Here is a 23,027-nt window from a genome sequence, read left to right as displayed (position 1 = left end):
CAAGCCGAAGTAGATTCTCTTAAATCCCACTCAATATTATGAGTGGATTATGAGCCACGGGCATAGTGCATGTAACAAGTTCTGGCTGTTTTAACTTCATGAGCTGGCAGTTTTGTTGAGTAGAAGTAGAAAATGACAGAAACAAATGCACGATCATGAACACCAATTATACCGATCTGTTTCTTTCTAATTGTGTGGTACTATGCCATACCACATGCACCTCATGAAAAATTGCTGTGAATAATGTTTGCTACAAAAGGTACAGGTTATTTAAAGTGGAATAGCTTAGTCATCACCTTTTTTTGAGTGCTTTGGAGAAGTAAAAAGTGCAAGTACCTCAAAATGTTTTACTCAAATAAAGTATGCTGCTTAGTTACTTTCTGCACAATAACACATATGCATAGTGTAAAGATGCTACTGACTGAAACCTCATAGATGGGGATTTAGTTGTTACAATTTTAGGTATTTGACAGTGGATTGAGAATGACTGATAAATAAAAAAAAAAGTACTGAGTAAAATGTTGAGGTATACCTGTACTTTAGATATTTCCATGTTCGAGGCTTACGACTTCTAACTCTACAGCATTGGCTTGACAGCTGCTTACCAGTTACTTTCTAATTAAAGGCGCTGCACACTTACAAAGGTGTTTTCAATCACTCCGGCTGATCAATCCTGCAGGAGTATGTTGTTGGGTCACACTATGTCCCTAAACTGATCAGACAACTGATAACTTGGTCCAGATGCAACACAACAGGGGCGAGCACTATGTCAATCACGTACAGTGTGTACCTGCCAACACAGTCCCGACAGGAGCTCTAATTAGACAACATAAGTGAAAACCCCTGCATGTGGGCTATAGGTGTGGAGGCAATAACTGTTTTACTTTTTGACATTTCATAATAATATTGACGTTTACTTTCCACGTGAGTTATATTTCCAATGCACGGCTTTTACTTGGAGCATATTTATCCACATTGGTATTTGTAAAAAAAAAAAAAAAAACATCCCAATACTCTGAAATGAAACATGTTTTCATGCTTATATTTAAATTCCGGAGGAAGAAAAATACCCATTGAGGGACAATGAGGAGAACGCACTGTGAACCTGCAGTACACCTACGGTAGCCTTATACTGTACACCTTTCTCTGATGCCCCATGTGCCACTGCCGCCGCACGCGCATGCAACTACAGCCCCCATCCGGTGGACCAACCCGACGCGAAACACTTTCTGCTCCTAAAATTAAATTCATACACCGTCAATTGAAAAAAAAAAAACAACAACAAAAAAACTCCACACTGCAGACCTCCTCGTCGAGTCCGTCTCATGTTGGCGGCGGCGGCGGCGGGGCGAGAAGGACCGACCGACGTGAACGTGCTGGGGACCCGGGACTGTGGAGAGCCGAGGACCGAGCTTCCGAGCAACTACTCGGGACTCTTGAAAAGAAACTAAACACGGAAGGTGGAAGGAGGGGACGCCAGCGTTCAGGCGAGTCTGTCTCCGAAGAGGCGACACGAGCAGAGCAGAACAAGAGTTTTTTTTTGTTGGTGGTGGGGGGGGGGGGTCCATTTCTACGAGAGCACAAAATCCGCACTTTAAAGAGATCAACTTCACTGTCGCCGTCGACGCGATGCCGGCAGCTGCGTGGCCGAAGGAGTGAATCGATGCGCGGTGTAACATGGATATCCGAGACGGGGCAAACAGCAGAGAACACCGCAGGGAACGAAATCCACTCAGGTAAATTACGACCGCGATTTTTTTCTGTTTCTCTATTTTCTGTGTAAACTCTCATTTTCGATATTCCCAACACACTCCTGCCTACATGTATGTTTCGGTCCGTGCACTCATCAGGCTGCTCTCAGCCCTCCGCCGACAGAAACTTCCACTTCTGGCGTCGAAGATAAATAAGTCAAACGTGTATAACCGAATCTTTCAGACATTCGCTGAGACGTATCGACATCACCTGTCGTGCCCTGTGTTTTCCAGACTGTGCTCATTTTTGGGACATTTTTATTTCTCACATCCTGGACATGTATGTGTGCGCTGCCTACTATGGGCTGTCAAAATTGCACGTCAAGCCATATACTGTGTCCAACCTAGACGACTAACACCTTTGACATACCAATTCCCAATTAAATTCTTCCATTTGCACACAACCTATTAGAGATAATCACATTATATGTGTCTTCTAATTGCCATGACCATCATTTATACCATGCACGTTTTCTGTAAGAGGGAAACGAATCCACCTATTCATTCTTCCAAATGTAAAAACCTCTGGCATGTACTCATTTGTTGTCAGCGGTCAACGGGGATTGGACTCAGTCTAGTCTCATCATCTTTCTCTTTTCTTTGATTGCATCCAGCGCCGAGCCTGATTGCAGTTCAGATTGTCTAAAGTCCTATGGCGACTCGGTTGGAAAACACTCCTCTTGCAATCAAGTGTCCATATGTTTGAGAGGGAAGCTGCCTTGCACATCATGACTCTGCTGTTCAGTAAATTAGAGGTGGCTCGGGAGGTGGTTCTTCTGACAAGTTACTCCTCTCTCTTCCAACATGTTTACAGTTTGTGTCATTCACCCCTTTTGTTAGCAGGAACGTCTCTGTGTTGTGAGCACTTCCTTTTGTTTCATGTTGATATTATAATGCCAGCTGGATGTGCCCTGCAAACAGTTTCTACCAACAGCTGTGGTTCAATTCCCGACACAAACACTACTTTGGAGTGCAGTTACTCTTCTTAGCTTTTAGTATCCAAGTGGTTGGAATAGTAGATCTACTACAGATCTCCTTGGGGAAGTGTGCTTATGGTTGGACACGTTTCTGATGATGTCACTGGCTCAGAAAGAGGAGGAGGGTGGAACATGAAGTTCATCGTTCCCCACTGAGCAGAGCCTGGTCTGCATAAGAAGTAGAAAAACAGCACCAAGACTGATGAAGGTTGATGCGGGCACAATGATGTGCATTCTGAGAGGTGGAAGAAGGGTTTTCCAGCATTTTAACGTGTGTCTTTTGTGACTCTTTACAGTTATTTGATACAATATTTAAGTGGAACAGCACCAACACAAAACTGAACCTATTACCTTTTAAATGTTACAACCCCAATTTGTACTAATCAGACTGCAGATCCTTTTTCTTGCACCAGATATCAGTCCTTACTCAGTCTCTTGCTATGTGTTGCTATTTTTTGCCATTTCTCATGCAGACCAGCTCAGTGGGGGTAGTATGCAGTCTATAAAGTACACATTACAACCTCCTCCACTTTGTGAGTCAGTGACATCTCCAGACCATCCATACACATCTTTTTCTGCTGGAAGATAAATATATTATGTAAATCACAGAAAAAATGATTCCCTCTCTCCTCACACAATGTGTATATTTGTAATATGCTGCTGTTCCAGTAATGTTATATTTATTTGTGTGTGTGTGTGTGTATATATATATATATATATATATATATATATATATATATATATATATATATATATATAAGTGACGGAATTTCTCAAATTTTAAATGTGCTGTTAATGGACGTTGCAGCTGGAAGTTTCCCAGCACAGAAAGCACCAAAGTAAGGGAGTAAACAGGAAAAACACTGTTGGTTGTTATGAAGTTTTCCCTTTTGAAAATGAAAAGAGCATTCTCAAGTTGCAGTTTGAATGATATGCACATCTGATATTTGTTATTAATTACTTTCTTGTGTTGTAACTGGCAAATAAATGTAACATTAACATTAGCCCATATACACTATGCACTTTGGATTTGTTTTTCCATATCAACCTTCAGATTATTTTGTGATCGGCATTCTCTCAGTTTTGCTCCCAGATGTGTTTTTTTTTAATAAGATGTTCTATCATTCCTCACAGCAATAACAGAATACGCTTTCTTGGTCATGGGCTTAAAATTGCATCCCATGAGAACTGCTGGCTTCCACCAACCAAAGTGTTTTACCAAAGACCTTAAACTCTGTGTATTTAAGGAACTATTAATTTGGCAGGCTCTTAAATCCTAATGGGATACTTAATTTGCAGTGGCATCAATTGTAAGACAATTTATACACAATGTTTGCTGCAGGTGCCTAATTAGAGTAATTTAGAATCTAGGCCACTCCAGTTACATTTAGTTTATATTCAATCAAATAAAACAGCACAGTGATTTATCAGTTCACCTAATCTATTACACATGTTAGGCTATTTACAATGAGTGCATTTCTTGAGGTTCAAACATTCACACAATAATACTTAAGTAAAGGATGCTCAGAAATTTTAACTGAAGTTAGATGCATAGCTCTATAATGGTGTGACAAATATTACCATATACTGTGCTCAAAACTTGGGCTTGGAGCATGCGTACAAGCGGGGAGAACCTTTCAACATGCTCAGTTGCTTGTGTCACAGAGGAGATTGGGAGGAGCGCTGTTGTGGAGCGCCCCTGGTGTGGTCTGGAGAAATCAAGAAGCTGGCATGTGTTATGTCATGCCTGTGGCTTGTGTGCTTATCAAAACACCATTAGTCTCTTTGTCTTGTGCCACTATTTGAGGTAGAATCTCGGCGAGGGAATATGTTGGCGCTTCCTTGACTCCCGTGATGTGCCATTTCAGAGGGGGGAGAAAAAAACGTTGGTTGGCACACATGAAAGCTACGAGAAAGCTTTGAGCTCATTGGTTATATGCGCATAGATTCTTGAAGAACGAGACTGGCGGAGGGAAGTTGAGGTTGTTTTGTGGCTTTTTCCACATTTGTGCAACTTTGTAAATTCCTTGAGTTCAATGTTTACATTGAGCCCAAGAAGAAGTAAGCACATTTTTAAAAATACCTCTTGGAGGTAGTACTGTCTTATTTTATGTTATGCAGGAAGTTGTTTTGGGTTGAACAGATATAACGCTGACACGTAGCAAGGACCGTGCCATTTTGATGAGGACAAATTGAAACATTTGCAAACCTTCAAATGAAAAGCAGTATAGCCTCGGTATTTTTGGTTCAATAATTGAATTTCTATGGCGTAAAAAAATAAAACTACTATTATTTGATGAGGACTCAATAATATAATTTCAAGCGCCACTCCTTCACAGATTTGGTACATCTTTGATTCATGTGTGTGGTGAATCAAAGTGTGCAGGATTAGGAAGAAATTTCACGTTCCCTACTACTACGAGTCTCATTTCGAGCACCAGCAGAAAATGAATTTTAAATAACTGGAGGCACTCATAGCCGTGAGATGAGCCTCGGATGCAGGAACACACTGATCGAGCTGGTGTCTGCAGATCAAGTCACAGGCAGCTCAGGTGATTAAAGATGCAGCATTGTATGCTATTTTCCTGGTCTTGTCTCATTCCTGCAGAGTGTGAGAGTCTGGTCTCATTCATGATTCAGAGCGTGTGTGTGTGTGTGTGTATGTTGTCATATATTTTAGTGTGAGTTTTATTTTTATCTGGATTCTTCAACCAAAGGGATCTGGAGTACCCCTCTATTAATATGTTTTTGAGCCCTGAAATGTTGATGGCAGCGGAGGGATTGGGTGTAGTGGAGAGGGTTGAATCAGCTGACATCAATGTCAGCTTCTCTGGCTGACTGAACTACAAACTGTGGTTTAACCAACTCCAGCTGGTGCTGTCAGAGAAGGAGAGGAAAAGAAGTGTCACTTTGACAACACTGAAATGTGGAGGAGCGCTTTGTCTCCACAAATCGGAGGCTTCCCTCAAAGCAGCTGCATTTCCTCAAAAGTCAAATCATGTTCTATATCCCAGCTTTCTGCGGTTCCAATACATGGCATTATTTTGATGTGAATGTGTCCAAATAGTGCACTGAGGTACGAACCATGACTGTCTCTCTGAAATACAGTGTACGCTACAAGGAACTGATTAATTGTTAAATTGTTGAGTATGACATTTCTGAACATTTCCCAAAGCAAAGGTAACCTAAAGTGAGGTCTTCTGTTTGACCAACAGTCCAAATCTGAAACGTATTCAATTTACAATCAATCAAATAAAACCGAGAAAAGCCACAAATCCTCACATTTGACGAGCCTGAATGACAGAATGCCTGGCATTTTGACCGCTTGATAAATAACTTTTAAATTGTTGTTGAGGAAAATGTGCTGTAATATTGATGTCTTCATATACGACGAGACACCACCTGGGATGTTGGTTATTATGGTAATGTAACATTTGGGCATTTTACATAATGATTGTTATGGGAAATTTCACCCACAGATCATGAAGTCAGACATGACATCGCTGAGCTGCACCTGACATGTTGCTGATCTCCACTCATCATCACGACTTCTAATTAAAATGTATCGCTGAAAACCAGTGTCAAAGCGATTGAATTGGCCAGATACCATTTATATTTCCTCCAGAAATTGACACATTTGTGTAAGTACTTTAAATGTCAGTTTCATAGGTAAGAATATATATGAGGCACTTGACAGGGATAATGCTGTATGCAGCATGCCCATCACAGTGGTTAAATCACTACCCCGGAGAAAGTAAATGTGTATCATTTATTGCATTGTGATATGTCATTTGTGAAATGAGAGGCTGAATTTAAATGCAGCTGATTTTCTGTAAATTGGTACAGGAAATGTTTAGTCCAGGACTGTCATTCTAGCCTTGATCTTATTTCATTTTTCAACTGTAGACTTTTTCCAGAGACATGAAAGAGTGAAACTTGAAAGACTAAGTTTGAACGCCATCCCTTTCATTAACTTTCATCTCATATACAGCAAACAAATGAGATAATCAATTTGGGATGAAAGTAAGTCATTGGCCTTGTCACTACCACTTAAGGTCACATGGGTAATTAATTTGTACTGAAGAGGAAGTCAAATACGGCCATGGACACTCCCCGGCGGAGTGCTGCGTTTCTCTGGATCAAAAGGCGCTCCTTTAACCCTCACTAACCCGTCGTCTGATGTCTCACGTCTTGTGTCTCAGGGTTTGCTGAGTAATGGAGATCAAGAGATTGCTGTCACAGGCCAACAGAAAGCTGCTTTGGGGGGGTGTCAGTGGTTCACATGTTCTGGCTGTGTTCGCTTGTCAAAACCGATTCAATGTTAGAGTCAAACAGATAGTCAAACATTAACATGACTGACCAAACAATTAGTGCTGCACCTAATCACGAAACATAGTGTTGGTGACGTTGAATTAAAGTAAGTTTTGGTTATGTGTCAATACAGAATATTTTACTTATAATCAGAGTGCCTTGGACACTTTCTAGACTGCCAATACCAAGGACTCTCATTGAAAGCAAGCTTTACAAGCTTAGTTGAGAAAACAATTACTGAAGTTTTTAAAAACATAAAGCATTGAGTGTCAAATTACAGCAACAGCAATCTGCAGCTTGCATTCAAGTCAAATTTAAACTTGAAGTGTCTAATTTAGAGTCATAGAAATGTTAGGCATTAACCATACATTTAAATAACATGCTATGTTTGAAATTGGAGCAGAAACCTTTGTTGAAATTCCAGGCTCCTCTATTTCTGTTAAAGTAATTTTGCCGAGTAATTTATTCACAATTAATTCCTCAAAGGAGGAACACTCCAACAATATCCAGGAGCACAAGAAGGGATTAGAAGTCACTCTGTCTTTTATTATTAAAAGCTAACATTTACGCATGACATTTGCATCCTAATAACGGCGAGATAGGTTGGTAACTAAGGTGACACAGTAAATCAAATCTTCTTGATGAGATTTATAGGGGAAAAGTGTTTCCTTTTTTTAGTTTAGTACATGCAAAAGGAAGAGGAGTGTTGGCGAATGTGTCAGCGACGCAGTTGATATATTTACATAAGCATCAGTATGCTCCGTCATGCCTTTCAGTGGTGCGAAGATAAGCGCCGTAAAGATAACTGGGAAACTATGAAAGTGTAATCTCTCAGTTGTCTTTGCTTTTTTTTGGCACTTGGCTTTTGATAGACTATACTGTATGTTGTGAGTAATTCTTTCCTCATTAATTTCAGCATGCTGGTGGTGTGTAGTCAGAGGAAACTGCCATCAGTCAGTTAAATGTACCAGAGTCAGTGTGAGCAAAGACGCTGGCTAATTTCCTCTCTTCATCCTGTCTCACTCCATAACCAGCCTATCGTACGCAAACATTTATCTGCTGCTTTATCAGAAAGGATAATCGCTATCATCATGTCGGGGGAGTGTGAGTATTTAGACAAAAAAATACATCCCTGTATCAGTGACGGGAGGAATCCGTCTCATTATCATTTCACAACTTTTTTTCAGGACTTCATTTGAGCCTAAGAAGGGATAAATTACGCTTTAGTCCTTGAGAAAATCAATTGTGTGAGTGTCCCGGGGGAGTGAAAATGGGTTTGCCCTGCCTTCAGTCATCTCTTCATGTCAGAAATACATAATCCCTCCAGCTCAGATGAATTCGAGGAGCCGGGACAGTGCTTTATTACATGCCAGGGAAGTGTCTGACAAGCAGCTTGCTTTTTGTTTTGTCTCAGCAGGTTTGAGTACAAGCAATCCCTTTTATGTTTCTCTTGCAGACATGATCCCTCTTATGCAATGTTAAGCACACTTAAGCAAGCGCTACTGCACAAGTGTTTTGTAAGTGCTTGGCTTGGACAAATCATTTTATGTGTTTGCGGGAGACAGAGCGGTTTCTTGATTATACTTACAAATATACATTGCCCTATATGTCTCTGCAATTCACAATAGAGCTGATATTGTCAACTGTCACCCTGACATGAAAAGTGTTTGCAAAGATTAATTGTTATTAGATAAGATCTTTTTTTTCTGTACCATCCTTTTGTGTTTCATATCAAACAAGTAATTTCCGAGCAAACATGGACAATTACTGTCCACAACTGTTGTGACTAATGGCTTCCCCCTCCCTTTCTTTTCATTTGACAGAAGAACGGTAAAAGTGCTGGAAAAGACAAAGCCAGGATTCTACACACCTGTGAGCCTGTATTGACCTGGGCTATTAAAATGGAGTTGCTATGGAAACCTATACTTCTGCTGTCATTGGTGGAGTGTCTGGCAGGTAAGCCTCCCAAACATGCACTTTTCTATATTGTTAGTATAGGGGTTATGAATTGTTATTTATATATATTTATTTTGTGAGGCATACAGAACAGATGGCACTTAAAAGTGACATTGAAAACGAATATATTTGATGGCAAAGAGTGCCCAAAGCTTTCCCGACAATTTTACAATCGGTGGGAAAGATTCACCTTGTTGTCAGCAAGAGGCAGCAAATCAACACTCCTTCAGTTTTGCATAGCAGCTATCTCTCTTTTTGTTCTTCTCCCAGCGACAGTAAATCCTGATGGAAGAAGAATAAGCCAGGTCTCTGTCTCGGAAAGACGGTCCCTATCTAGCAGTTGAATGTGTCGTCATGTTACCCCTAATTGAGATTGCACTGGCAGTAGTGCAGACATCTTGTCATTGATCTTGCTTTTTAATGAGATACCTAATTTTCCTCTCTTAACAAATGTTCAGGGTCAAATGCTAGTTCTCTTCAGGATGTCAAAGTCTGAAGATGAGAACAAGATGAATCGGGGCTTTGTCGCATGAGCACAGTATCTTGAGGAATGAGTAATCTTTCATGTTGCCTTTCTCCAAATCAGCAGCCCCTCCTTACAGCTGGGGCCTAAAATAATTAGTGTGTGTGTGTGTGTGTGCTTGAAACTGCCACAAATTCTTTTGTGCATGTGTCTCTCTTTTTAAATGCACAACAGCACGTCGGCACCTAAATTTGCCGACATGGCAATTAGCATCACTTATCACTAAATCATTGAAAGTCTAACACAGCTTTCCTCAGGGAACTGTGCCTCTATGGCGCCAAATCCAGGCCAATAGTTTTGCTTGTTTGAAAAAAAGATTTTAACCTGAAAATTCAAGTTTGAACATTGAAAAATTCAACAATGTATTTGAAATAAAAATAACTGTATGCACAGAGCAATACCTCTCTTAACCTCCAGGCATGTGCAACCTCTGAGATGTCTCCTGGCCAAATGAATCTCATGGAGCTGGCCAGGCTTGTGGTAACAGCAGTTTATTCCACATCTGCATTCATGACAAAGGCCAACATAGTACGGTCATCTCGTGTGGGCAACAGCGCATGCTCTGTCTATTCGTGAATCCTGGTTTGCTCTGAGGATTAACCATTTTGAATACACTAGTACAGTGGTACAATGAAACAGTGATTGTATAGTGGATTTAAATACATGTGAATAAAATAAATGAAATGAACAGAAACTGTCTCTCTCTTAAATGTATGAGGAGAAATACAAAATAAATATATAATCCAAAATATGTTCTCACACTGGACTGTTACCTTTGTTTAACGTATTATTCATTTTATAATAACAATTGTGTAACGAAGTAAACATACTATATGTTTTAAACACCTGCATGTTTAAAACATGAACACACTCAATAGAACAACATACTGTAACATATGGGGTCAGATCAGTCTCAATAATTGTAAATGCACACAGAGAGACTTACAATTTGCCCTGGATTTTCTACAACACGTGGTGTTTGCTGTCAGATCTAAGAGCCAATCAGCTCTCTGATGTGGCGACAGCCAGGCGTTTCCCATCATGCACTGGGCCACGCAGTCGATGGAGAGCTCCTGCGGCGCCTGGCTCTAAAATCGACGGATGCCTCGCTCTCGTGAGAGTATATATTTTATTTGAAGAAAAAAAACACAACTGAATCTAAATTATATTTAAACCAACAAAAATGTTCATACAGTCATTTTTATTTCAAATACATTGTTGGATTTTTCAATGTTCAAGACCAAAACTTGAATTTTCAGGTTAAAATCTTTTTTTCAAACAAGCAAAACTATTGGCCTGGATTTGGCTCCATATGCCTCACTATATAGGATTAGGAACTCAGGTCTGGATCAAATATATAGACAAGAGAATATCTTCAACACCGATGGAATTCACATTTCATCAGAGTTTTGATCTCAGACAGGCAGCCTCGAAGACACAATTCAAGTTTGCAGTCTGTACCAATGATCCAAGCCATAAAACATACACTTGCACCCACCATGTTTAAAATTAAATCTGCATTCAGGGTGATTTATTCAAGGCAAATTAGTGCTTAACAAAGGAGCGGAGGTTAAATGGTTTCTGAAAAGCAATGTGTTGCACAGCCCTTGCCTCACTCTTGAGGTTCACACTCACAGTCGGTATAAAAGAGTAACTTAGCATTAATATTCAGTAAGTGGTTACATTACATATGCTCTGCTTGCAAGACAAGTGTGGTGCAATATAGCGATAGATAGCGAAAGCCTCTGTGTTCTTGATAAGCATTTTTAGTATGCTGGGGAGAGAGAGAGCTTGTGTGAGCAAGTTAGCGAGGTGCTTCGTGGACGCGTGCTTTTTTCAGTAGGCATTGGCTGTGTGGAAGAGCAATGGGGCCAAGAGGAAGTCACTCCCATAGCGAGTTCATGTGAAGTTAACCAGCCCCCCCATTGCTCCCAGAGGGTCTGATCGGCCTGAGGCCGGGGTGTGCTCCGGTTGTATGTTTGCATAAATGTGCGGGTAAGTGAAAGAGTGAGGGAGCAGAGAAGAGGCATTGAGGTACAGCTGGATGCGGTTTCCCCCCTCCCCCCCGTACACACACACAGCTAACCGTCACACAGAAAGCCACTTCCAGCACTCAACAGTCTCCCTCTGACAGAAGTGGTTTTGTCAACCCGGTTGGTGGAGCTTGCTCACAAAGGTGTATAACCAAGAAGGCTCCTTATATTCTTAGAAAGTAACTCATTGTCTTTAAAGACTGTCGAGAAATTATTTGATTTCTGTTCAATTGACACTGCAATATTGAAAAATTAAAAAAATAATATGTATATATATATATATATATATATATATATATATATTTAATCAAAGAGACAGCTTACAACAATGTGTTCATTAAGAAAAAAATAAGCCCCTGCTCTTAAGCTTGCTGTACATATTCCCTTTTACTACACAACCACTTGCCAAAAACTGTAATAATTTGATGAAACACATATTGATTTCAAAACATTTTACTACAAGCTCACTGGATTTACAAGCATTTGCAGGAGTACAGTCCAAGAAACATCTGTAGTTTGCATTGAAGGGCTACAATTTAGCGACACAAATGCAAACAATTCCAGTAAGATTAGTGCTAAGGGTCTAACCGGCAATCAAATGTTGTGTGCTTTCAGAATTAATGTGGGAAAAATCTTCCATTGTGAGTTGAGTGAATATCAACCGTTTCAGAGAAGTAATGCTTATTGCTGTTTAATTTGAAGAAAAATCAACACAATATTTAACTTTAAAAAGTGGAGTGCTATGATTAGCAGATGTCCAGTGTTGAGAAAGAAACCCCAGGCAGTGTTTATTGGCCAATCAGAACTAAGTATTCAACAAAGCAGTAATGAGTCTTTATTGCGCCACAGTCACAAAAACTAAACTAAAAAACGCTTGTATGACTTTCATTGAAAGAGTTGAGTTTGTGGTTGTGCAACTGGCTTCCTGTAAGCCTTAAAGGATCCGTTCTCATTTTATAATTCTACCTTAATACAATACTGACATGTCTACGTGTACATTATATGCTTTATTAGTCACTCTCTACTATAAGTGTCCATGCTGGTTGTGAAATATCTTAACAATTGTAACATAACACATGGGACAAAAACAAATTACGATTACTGATTCATTTTGCATCAAGTGCAAAGGATAGTCTGAACTTCTCTTCTACCAAGGTAGTTCTAAAATAAATCAGGCTAAAGCTATGATTTACACTTAATAAATGTCCTTAATTAAAGTAATATAAATGAATGTAGGACAAAATGTGTTTGTTCTGATTCAAATATATTTTGAAGCTTATATATGAGCCTTCGGAACTGTCCCGGACTGTTTCCGTGCTGAGTTGCAGGAAGGCACTGTTACAGAAAATAGTACTAACTATGCAAGATACTTCCTGGATTAGTCTAATTTCAACTGGTGTACTCTCGTAATAGCTTTGGTTAAGTGGTGGGATGCATTGTGACACAGAAAAGAGGACTGGAGAATTGTGTCCCCCATCACTTTGAAACTCATTGAAATAGCATTTGTATGTTGGATCTTTTCACAGCCAGTATGAACATCAGGACGACTATTTTAGGAGGGACGATCACAGAGAGCAAAATATGTACTTATACAAGTATAGTTTTAGGATTGACTTGTAAATAAATAAATGTGAAGCTATCCTTTTAATATGACACAGACAGTGGTCACCCCAAATAAATACTAACGAGACATGACTTAGAATTGTACCAACCCACTGTTCATTCAAATGAAGGGGTGCTTTATAATCTCTGGGAACTACTTTTACTTTTCTCTGTGTGCATCCCAGAGTCGGCTGGAGTTTCAAATATTGACTTACCTCATTGATTCATCAGAATATGGCAAAGCCTTTTAAGAATCCTTAAGCAAGGATTTTATTCCGTCTTTGAAGTTCTGTTTATGTGAAGATGAGGAATATTCCCCAGTGAATCTTCCTCTCATAGCTGGCTGTATTTTCACTTCAACCAGGGTTGAAAAATCATCCAATTTAAATGCTTTTAATTATAGATATATGATAATTAATATGTACTGTGTATTTTTACATCACTATTAATTAAACAGCAGTACCGTATATACACTATTTATTCTATTCAATTCAGTTTATTTTATATCACAAATTATGAATTTGCCTCAGAGGGCTTTACAATCTGTACACATACGACATATTAGTGTCAGGATACATCCCATTAGCCTGGAAGACTGCTGTGAGCTGCTTTTACTGACACATGTCAGTGTCTTCTGATGCTGACGTTACTAGTCTGTAAAGATTGCTCATCATTAATGTGAACATTATACCTGTGTTATCTTATATGTGAGCAGGAACAAGACACTCCCAAGATTTATATTAATCAGAAAGCATTAAACGTTTATTTTCAGCGTCACCCTAATCACTCACACTCACAGTATCTCAATTAGAGTGTGTTGTGGTGGTTATATTTTGGACAGATTTATGTTACATTGGATAAGAGATATTTACAGTGGAGGAACGACTAGCCGACTGATGGATTAGTCGATCGACAGAAAGTGACAACTACTTTTGATTTATCGTTAAATTAATCTTTAATGCAAAAATGGCAGAAAATGCTGTTTTCAGCGTAAAAAAATTATATTTACTGCTGTTTTGTTTTAGATGATAATAAACTGAATAGCTTGGGGATTTGAACAGACAAAACAAGACATTTAAAGACACCACTTTGGACTTAGAGAAACTGGGGTAGACATTTTTCACTATTTTCTGACATTTTATACCAATTGATTAATTCATTAATTAATTCATAGAATAATAGGCAATAAAAAGTAATACAAATAATCATTAGTTGTAGCCGTAGTACAGGAATCCAAACAGCATATTCGAGAAAGAAACCATTACTGGTCAAAACAAGCATTTTATGTCAGGAAACATGGTACAGTTCTCAACCATGAAGGAGGAAACTGTTGCAATATTACGACAATTAGACAAAGGGCATTTCTCTGAAGAAATATGTTTATGGGTTTATGTCGTCATTCAACAGAGAACAACAACAAGAAATAGCTTTATTTTGCCTTTGCCATAAATGTAGTTGGACCTAATCAATTCTGTGTTTCCCCAGTGAACATAGCATTGGATACTACAAGGGTCTTATTGAATTTCAGATGCACTAGCTCTGATTAGCTTGAGAATGGTGTGACACAGTTGGATATTGGTTGGGAATGTGTTGGCCGCATTCCTTTCCTTACAGACTCTGTTGCTGTAAATGTAATTAATTAAATTAGTGAGGTCTGCACAACAGTACAGTACACACAGCCTGATAGTCATAGAAGTAAAGACTGGACTGAAACATTATGTATTAGTTTGACTCTTGTGCTATTTCTTTTGTATGTTTCTAATATATCTTCCCACTACTTCTTTAGGACTGGAATCACACAAATGTGTCCATCTCCAATAATTATTAAACCTTTTTCTTAATTTTACTGATGAAATGTTACAATATTAATGGTTGTATTACTTATAGCGCCATGTTGCTATATTTCAAGGGCCTTGAAAAAAACAAGTTCCACCAATATTCCAAATATGTGAAGGAGTGGGATTGAATCTATACTTTACTCAAAACAACTTCTACTATCCTTCTGCTCTGGAGTAACATTTGCTGCCCCTGAATTGGAGACCTTAAAGGTGTACCTTATCGGCCTGGACAGAGGGGGAAGATGCTTTTAAAAAGCAAGATTGGCTTTTTTTTATTTGATGCATAAAACCCTGAGCTGAAACGAATGGATTTGGGACCTCACAAACGACCGATACCTCCCCCACACCCGACTCCCCATGTGCCTGTTTATTCATGCTGAGGTAAGCTGGAGGAATTCATTTGCTGTCAGCTAGTATTGAATTTGAGATTAGTTTTTATTTCAGCCTCCTAAACAGCTCCCTCTGCCTTGCACTTGTACTTCGATGCTGAGTCTTGTGTTGTCTGAAGAGCCTTCAAAAAACGGCTGCATCTGGCAGCAGGTGACAGATATGAGAGTAGGCGGCCCACTTTTCTTTTTTAAAGACCCTTTCATAATGACCTCAATCTCTGTCCTGCAGCATTGGGCAGTCAACTTCCTGTTGTGATTCTTGATTAGTATACTCCACTGATAGAGTTTTTCCCATTATGTTGCTGCCTGTGCTCTGGGCTGCTCGGTATTGGATTTGACATTAGATTCTGATATTCTGCTCTCAACATAATGTCTTGATTCCCTCCAATCTGTCAATTGGAGTGTCCATGTTGATTTAAAACGTTAAACGTTTACCAGATTCCTTTCCAGTATGCATCTACGGTCTGGTTAAGCCAACTGGTATGGCAACAAATTAAGATCTTCCTGGAAAAAAATAAAATAAATCCTCTCAATGTCCCATACCTGTAGATCCCAGTCTGGTGTAGTGTGTCGCACCTCTGTGTTTGATTACCAAAAAGCGGGCTTGAAAATTATTCTGCTTTTTCCTGCTGCATCTTACATTGCCTTCTATGAAGGCAACAAAGGAGTTTCATAGAGTTTGCATCAGTTTGAGCTGAGCCCCCCAGGCACAGCCTGCGGAGCTCAATCCTTTCTCATTATTCTGACACTTAGTCACCATTATTATAGGCTATGAGCTGCCATGGTGGTACCAAAGATCATGTCAGTTCAGTGCTGCCATAACCAAAAGTACAGGCTGCAACCAAATATCTACGTTGGTCACATTCGTATTGGAGCCTGGGGAGAGGTTATGTCTTCAGTTGTTGTGTGTGTGCCTGTGTGCGTCCGTACGTCTTTGAATGAGCAAGCGTGCATCTTTTATGTCTGTCCACGACAATTCTTGCGACAATATTGTGCAGCATGCTGCACAATATTTTGAATGGCCAGTTATGGCTGCATGTTCATGGACCTCTCGTGGTTGGGGTTACTCACCTGGCGGAGATCTGCACTCTTGAGTGCACCTTTCTTGTTGAATATTGAGTTAGTTTTTTGCATTGCAGTCGTTTTAGGGATTGATTGTTAGTGCGATGCACACCAAGGCAAACATGTTCTGACAGACACGGTTCAGCACGATTAGGTTGTCTTAAGAGTAACGGAACGGGTGTTTGTGTTGAAAGCATAGCAACAGCAGGGCGCAAGTGTTAAGTGCGAGATCCAACACATTAGATAAGCACCATGAATTACTCACTGTTCTCAAACACCATTCTTAATCAGGTGGTCATGAAAATGCATTGAGGATGAGCCAGAGCAGGGACAAAGCAGCATTTTCTTTTTACAGTTTCCATGCATTCATTGAGTTGTTGGCACACACAACTTCTGTAGCAACCCAGAATAATAAAACAACTGGTCATACAAAACACAACACTATGGCAATTGTTTACAATACATTTATTACAATATGATGACTTTCATTAACCAAAGTTGTTACACTTGAACAGTATATTTCAACAATTGTTCCATACAGTATATACAGTATAATTTAACTCCTTTACAATGTATGGCGTAATACCTTTCATTGGGATTGTGACAATATCAGTCTTTGACATTATTCCCTGTAATCTACATTTAATTTGGGATATGAAATATACATGTTTAATCTCAAAATTTGTCTTTGGGTTCTGACTTTTGAATAGATGCGACTTAAAGTGTTAATTCATAACTAAATAGCTGGATAATGTGTTGGGGCTCCCAGCTGAATTTTAAGCATGTTTAAAAAATGATACCGAATGTAAATGTTTGACTCATTTATCAATGTTATAGGGAAGAGTGATTCATCTCATATTTATTGCAGGCTTTATCATTCTTCCTAGTTTGTGTACAACAAGTGTGAATGTTTGTGTTTGTGTCTGGTAATCAATCATCTCTCAAAGCTGTTTCGAGGGACACACTTCATCTAACAAAGATTATAATTAGGCGGCCTTTTATTCTGTGTAACTTTCTGAGAGGTTTATCCTTGTGGAGAGGAACAATCGGTGTACAAGGTCCCTCGTCAAACATCCCCACCCTCTCAGAGAGTTATTTTGGGATAAACTTGTACTCCCATGGCGACCAGAGACTTGAAAAGGATACCTGCCTCTCATATAACTTACCTACAGACTCTTCCCACTTCTTTGTCATTACAGAAACACAAATGTATTCTGACAAATCCAAATGAAGTCTCTTCCTTCTCCGAAAGAAATGTTTACTTCTGTGAAGAGTTGACTACCCCATGGGCCACTGTTACTGTGGGTTTTGCTTTCACAACATGCATTCACTCTTGAGCCTCGGTAATTAATAAAGGACACAAATGTCAAACTAGACATGCTGCTTGCTGTCTTTGATGTTTTTGTTGTTACAAAGAAAATGTTATGTATCCCTCACATTTGGAGTTATGGTACTAATCTATTTGCTGTGCTATATTGTATATTTATATGATAATAAAAACTCTGTGTAAACACATGGCATGTATGCAGAAATACAGTTTAAGTATCATTCAAAGGTATTTGCCAGCTGCACTGGTGATTTGTTGTATAATTAAATAAAACCATGTTGTATAAATAAAACCATGTTTGTAATGCATTATAAAGATTGTATAATGTATTAGAATCTGCTTTGTATAATGTACTGTATAATTCGAGTTGCCAATACTCTTAAAATATGAATAATAATGTAATAACAATAATCCAAAGACATTAGAAAACATTTTATAATGACTTATTAGGCAAAGTATGATTATATGTCATAATTGCTGGTCACTCACTGATAATAGTGTATTATAATTCACACATCTTTAATACATTATACTAATTCCACTGTTTTACTGCATTATATCAGATTAAAAGTCATTGTTTCATATAATTAAATCTACGCAAGAACACCACATACATACTTTATATTTAGCATACAATTACCTCTCATAGTGAGTTATAATCACATTGTTATAGTTATAATGCATATACAAGTGTGGGAAATATAATATATGATCCTTGCATCAACAAGAACATGCTCTAAGTAGATTATAATGTAATACTAATGTAGTATAAGTGTATTTTTATTGCATTATAGACATGAGTGTCATAGAAGTGTATTATAAATAATTATAGGAGGTTTGGATGAAATTTAGAATAAAGTCAGTTTGAAGTGAAATATAAACTATTTGGTAAGAGTACAAGAGTTGGTTTTGATTTTGTATTATAGGAAGAATAACAACCCTTCGCTCAAGTATTTTCCTAAAATGTTGGTAATTATTTGCTTCTGAGTCACACAGGGCACCATGGGAATGGCTCAGATGAGAGGGGACGCTTTGAAATGAGACCATATTACTCTGCTTTTGTTCTGGCATTTTATTTCAAATTTCCTATTGAATGACATCCCCTGGGAAGATGGTGACAAGTCTGTACATTAAGATGTTTGCATTAAAGTTTTATGATGGTTACCAGCTGATTATGCAGTTCTTGGGGGATCTCACAGCTTTTTACTAATATGAAAAATGCTCATGGGCTCTGCTCACATGGATCTCCGCTATACAGACATTTTGTAGTGATTTAACCTTTCCTTGTGCTGCACTGTTTTCCCACTTGCTTCCTTCCTGTCTAATCCTGCAATATCTACTTGCCAGCAGAACAAATGTTTTTCATGCTCACCAGGACATCAAAGCTGATGTATTTTTGTTGGTTCTCCACCCAGGAAGCGAAGTCTTGCTGAGGCCTGTGTTCACCAAACAACCCGGCAGTGTGGTCTTTCCCCTTCAACCTGGTGAGAATCGCAGAGATGTGGTGTTTAGCTGTGAGGCCCAGGGACACCCGCCACCCTTCTACAGGTAACATCACCAGGCATTGCAGAGTTTTCAAGTGCAGATCTTTTACAAAAAAAAACAAGTGAGATTGGATTTATTGCCCTAGGAAAAGTGGAGATTTGTGGACCTTATGGCTCGCTGCTCGCTGCTGCTCACTGCCTGCAGCACTTGGCGTCCCTGTCAGTCATGGTTAATTTGAGAATGATGAATTAATTGGGCTCACTTGTTGGTTTATTGTATATTCGCCTTGGCGGAGGGGGGGGGGGAGACATTGATCCGCTGTAGACTTCCCTTTTAGAGCTTCCTGTCATCAGTATCACTGACCATTGGAAAGCTCAAGTGACCCAAGAGCATCATGCACCCAAACTCTGCTGCTGTCATGACAGAGATTGAGTGTGGAGGAAAACACCAGTGGAGTGTATTTCACATACCAGAGATGATGAAGCAGAAGATGCTCTACCATATCACAGCCTCAGGACAGCTATAGTTACATTTTATGTGCAGCATCACTGCCCACGGCTGCACCTAGATTGCCAAAGGGCATCTGATGATGCTGATGAGGTTATCTCTACACGATTCAAAGCACTTGATGGACTAAGGTGCACAGAAACTAATGCTCGTCATTGTGCTTGCTCGGTACTCAATTGTGTTAGAAAAGAAGTTGGTACCCACTTCCTCTGCTGCTAAAATGATAACAAATGACAAACAATATTTTGCTTTAAAGTGTATTGAGCGCATAAGCTATTAATTTATAATCTATCAAATGAGGCCACATAGCTGTTGTACTCCTGTCAGTGTAATTAAATGCAAATTGCAAAGCCAAGCATTTAATGTGTAATAGGTTGAAACGATCCTTCATAATATCAGCATATGCAGCCGTTAATGTAGCTTGAAGATCCTTGGTGTTATGCCTAATGGGCACAAATTGAAATGAATGTTCACAATCTTATCACTGGAATCGACTGGAATACTTATTAAGCAATCAGTCGCTATTTCACCATCTGGGTAGTCCTACTTTTTAAAATGAAAACCAGTTCATGAGTTCATATTTGCAAGTTTCTTTGCCCTTCTGAGTTCAAGTTCTCAGAGCTTGTCCGACTCCATATCAAATCAAACTTTGCTTTAATGAGCTCTTTAATTACTGCAGTGCCACAAACTGTGGCAACTGATATAGCACATTAAGAAGAGGTTTTCAGATTGATCACAAGCTTTAATGATGGCCTGATATTCAGATGGACATAATGCTGTGTTGTTAGTTCAGTCGGCATACATCATAGGGCTGTCATCGCCTTTGCAATTTCCTTTTTCTGACCAAAGGTCACCAGATTTTGTAAGGAGTGGAGGATCTTTTTGAGGTTCAGCAGCAGGACACCACATGCTGAGTGGCTCTTCACTGCTTCCTTTGAAGGCGGGTCTATTTCAGAGTCGCCAAGGACAAATAAATTTGCCCAAGACTACCCAATGACGCCTACCACATGAAGCCCCCACTCCAAGTTGTCACCATGCACCCTTGATTTGTCTCATCTGGAGCTCTTGGACTAGTTCCAGCTGCAACACCAAATCACTAAATCAATCTAATCAGCCAATCTGCCGTTGAGCACCGCTCTGCTGCATATGTCCCTCCATTCCCTCCCTTCAACCCTGCCTGACGCTGTCTTTGTCTTAATCCTACCCACTGAAGGAGGAGGAAGAAGGTCAGAAATAGAAAACCCCAAGTTCTCAAAGAGCTTTGAAAATCTAATCAAGACCAAGGAGCTAACATTCAACTTAATGTGTGCCTAATTTCCTCCAAAGAAAAGCTTTTTCTTGAGAGTGTAATTTTTCTGGTTTGTCTTTGTTTACTCTCTACTTTTTTCTCCTCATTTTCTTTACCATTGACTGTGATTTGGTTTGAAAATGAAAGTGCCATTTGTCATTTTCCTGGGTACAATACAGACAATTTCAACAACCTATTTCTGCAAAATATGCCTAATTCTTTTGGGGTTTTCCATTGTATAGTCTGTAACAGTCTTCTAGTCTCCATAATCAGTGAGGAGATTAATATGATCAAATGCTTTATTCGGTTGAACTGGTATCAACAACTCAGCAGGTTTTCTGAGACCATAAGCTTTAATTATGCAAAGTGAACAACGTTAAATCTCCTAAATCAAGCCACACGGACATCTTGTACAGTTAAAAGCTAATTGTTAGCAAATGCATCTTGCTGTTCTCTCTCTTCCTCGCACACTTGCTGAACTCATATTATTCAAAATCAAAAAGCACCATTATACCGTGCTCTCTCTCTCTCTCTCTATATATATATATATATATATATATATATATATATCTCTTGAAAAAGTAAATCGAAGGTGCATTTACAAACATTTGAAACTATTTATGAGAGATGCATTTACTTTTTATTTTTATTTACATATCCCTGTTGATTTTTTTTATAATGAAGCAATTAGTAAAGTCTCTGTCATTCTGAGCGCTATGAATGAATCATTACTACAATGATGGTTTGTAGAAATGTGATGAATAATCAGTATTGATGCTACAAATAGCAACAGCTGTGTGTAATAGGCTATTGGAGAAACTCGCCAATGTGACACAGTCGGTGAAATTGCACTTTCTCTGCCATATTTCGCATCGACATGTCTAATTATGGATATGCAGATGAGTGTTTCTACATCCATTTACGGCTAACTGAGAGTGTGGAAATGAGGTTTGTACACTTGGACGCAGTTCCACAAAGATTGAGATTAATAATGCAGAATCATCAAGCTTTATGAATCTGATGAAAAGAACGCGGATGGATGTTTCTGTCTTCGTGCACACATAGTTTCAGTGGTGAATCTGCACAGAGTTGGGTGAATCTGGCCCCCCTGTCTGATAATCACTATGATTGGAGGGGAGGATTTTGATTTGTTGTGAAAGAGCCTCACTCATGTTGTTGTCATTGATGGAGAAACGGGCTGAAAAAACAAGGGAAATGTCAGAGGAATATAGAGCATTTGATTGGTGAGCAAGAGATGTGTTTGAAGTGAGAAAATGCCTGAAAAAAGAAATGAACAGTCTTTTGAAATGATTGTTTCTGATTGCTTATCCTTTTAGTTCTATTAATTTGGGTTTTGCTGCAACACACATCAGACTGTGTTATTTCTGTCTGCTTTATCCAAAATAGGGCTGTTTGGTCACAGCTTGGCTACTGGGTTCCTCTATTTGACATTAATTGGACTTTTTGCAACAGCATCAGTTAGTCTGAACAATAGGTAAAACAAAATACAGGCCATCTTTATTCTCTGTATTAAGGATGTTTTGTTGTGTATCTCATGCTTACATTCACAGGTGGAAGCTCAATGACTCTTTCATCCTGCCCAGACCAGGGTCACGTTACTCTCTCATGGGAGGGAACTTACACATCAGCCATCTGAATAAAGAGGAAGATGTTGGCATCTATCAGTGCCTGGCATCAAACTCTTTTGGCACCATCGTCAGCAGGGAGGCCAGTCTGCACATTGCATGTAAGTCCATATTATTTTTCACCAAACAATGTGTCATATCAAAATGATTTGTAACATGACACGGATGATCATGACCACAGGCCCTGGACAAAAAGTCAGCACCGGTGCCCTCCCCAAGTATAGTTTGGTTGTACAATAGCAACATGCCACACACCAACCCCAATATTGCCTTTATTTTTATTTATTTTTACTTGAAATGTATTATTTATTTGTGGCCCGTAGTTCTATACA

General features: G+C 39.1%; 1 protein-coding gene across 2 annotated transcripts in view; it reads left to right on the top strand.

The window, feature by feature from the left end:
* The first annotated feature begins 1,077 nt into the window (after positions 1-1,077).
* cntn3a.1 (contactin 3a, tandem duplicate 1) overlaps positions 1,078-23,027 on the top strand; it is a 74,172-nt gene continuing 52,222 nt past the window's right edge. The window contains exons 1-4 of one of the 2 annotated variants that reach the window (XM_034538195.1): positions 1,078-1,736; positions 8,863-8,995; positions 19,185-19,317; positions 22,621-22,796. In XM_034538195.1, coding sequence (XP_034394086.1) covers positions 8,941-8,995; positions 19,185-19,317; positions 22,621-22,796 — 364 coding nt within the window. In that variant the 5' untranslated portion in view covers positions 1,078-1,736; positions 8,863-8,940. The remainder of the gene's footprint in view (positions 1,737-8,862; positions 8,996-19,184; positions 19,318-22,620; positions 22,797-23,027) is intronic. The other variant, XM_034538194.1, reaches the window with a different exon arrangement.

The sequence above is a fragment of the Cyclopterus lumpus genome, chromosome 7 (genome assembly GCF_009769545.1).
Source record: "Cyclopterus lumpus isolate fCycLum1 chromosome 7, fCycLum1.pri, whole genome shotgun sequence".
NCBI classification, from domain to species: domain Eukaryota; kingdom Metazoa; phylum Chordata; class Actinopteri; order Perciformes; family Cyclopteridae; genus Cyclopterus; species Cyclopterus lumpus.
This window is presented reverse-complemented; position numbering and strand designations above follow the sequence as displayed.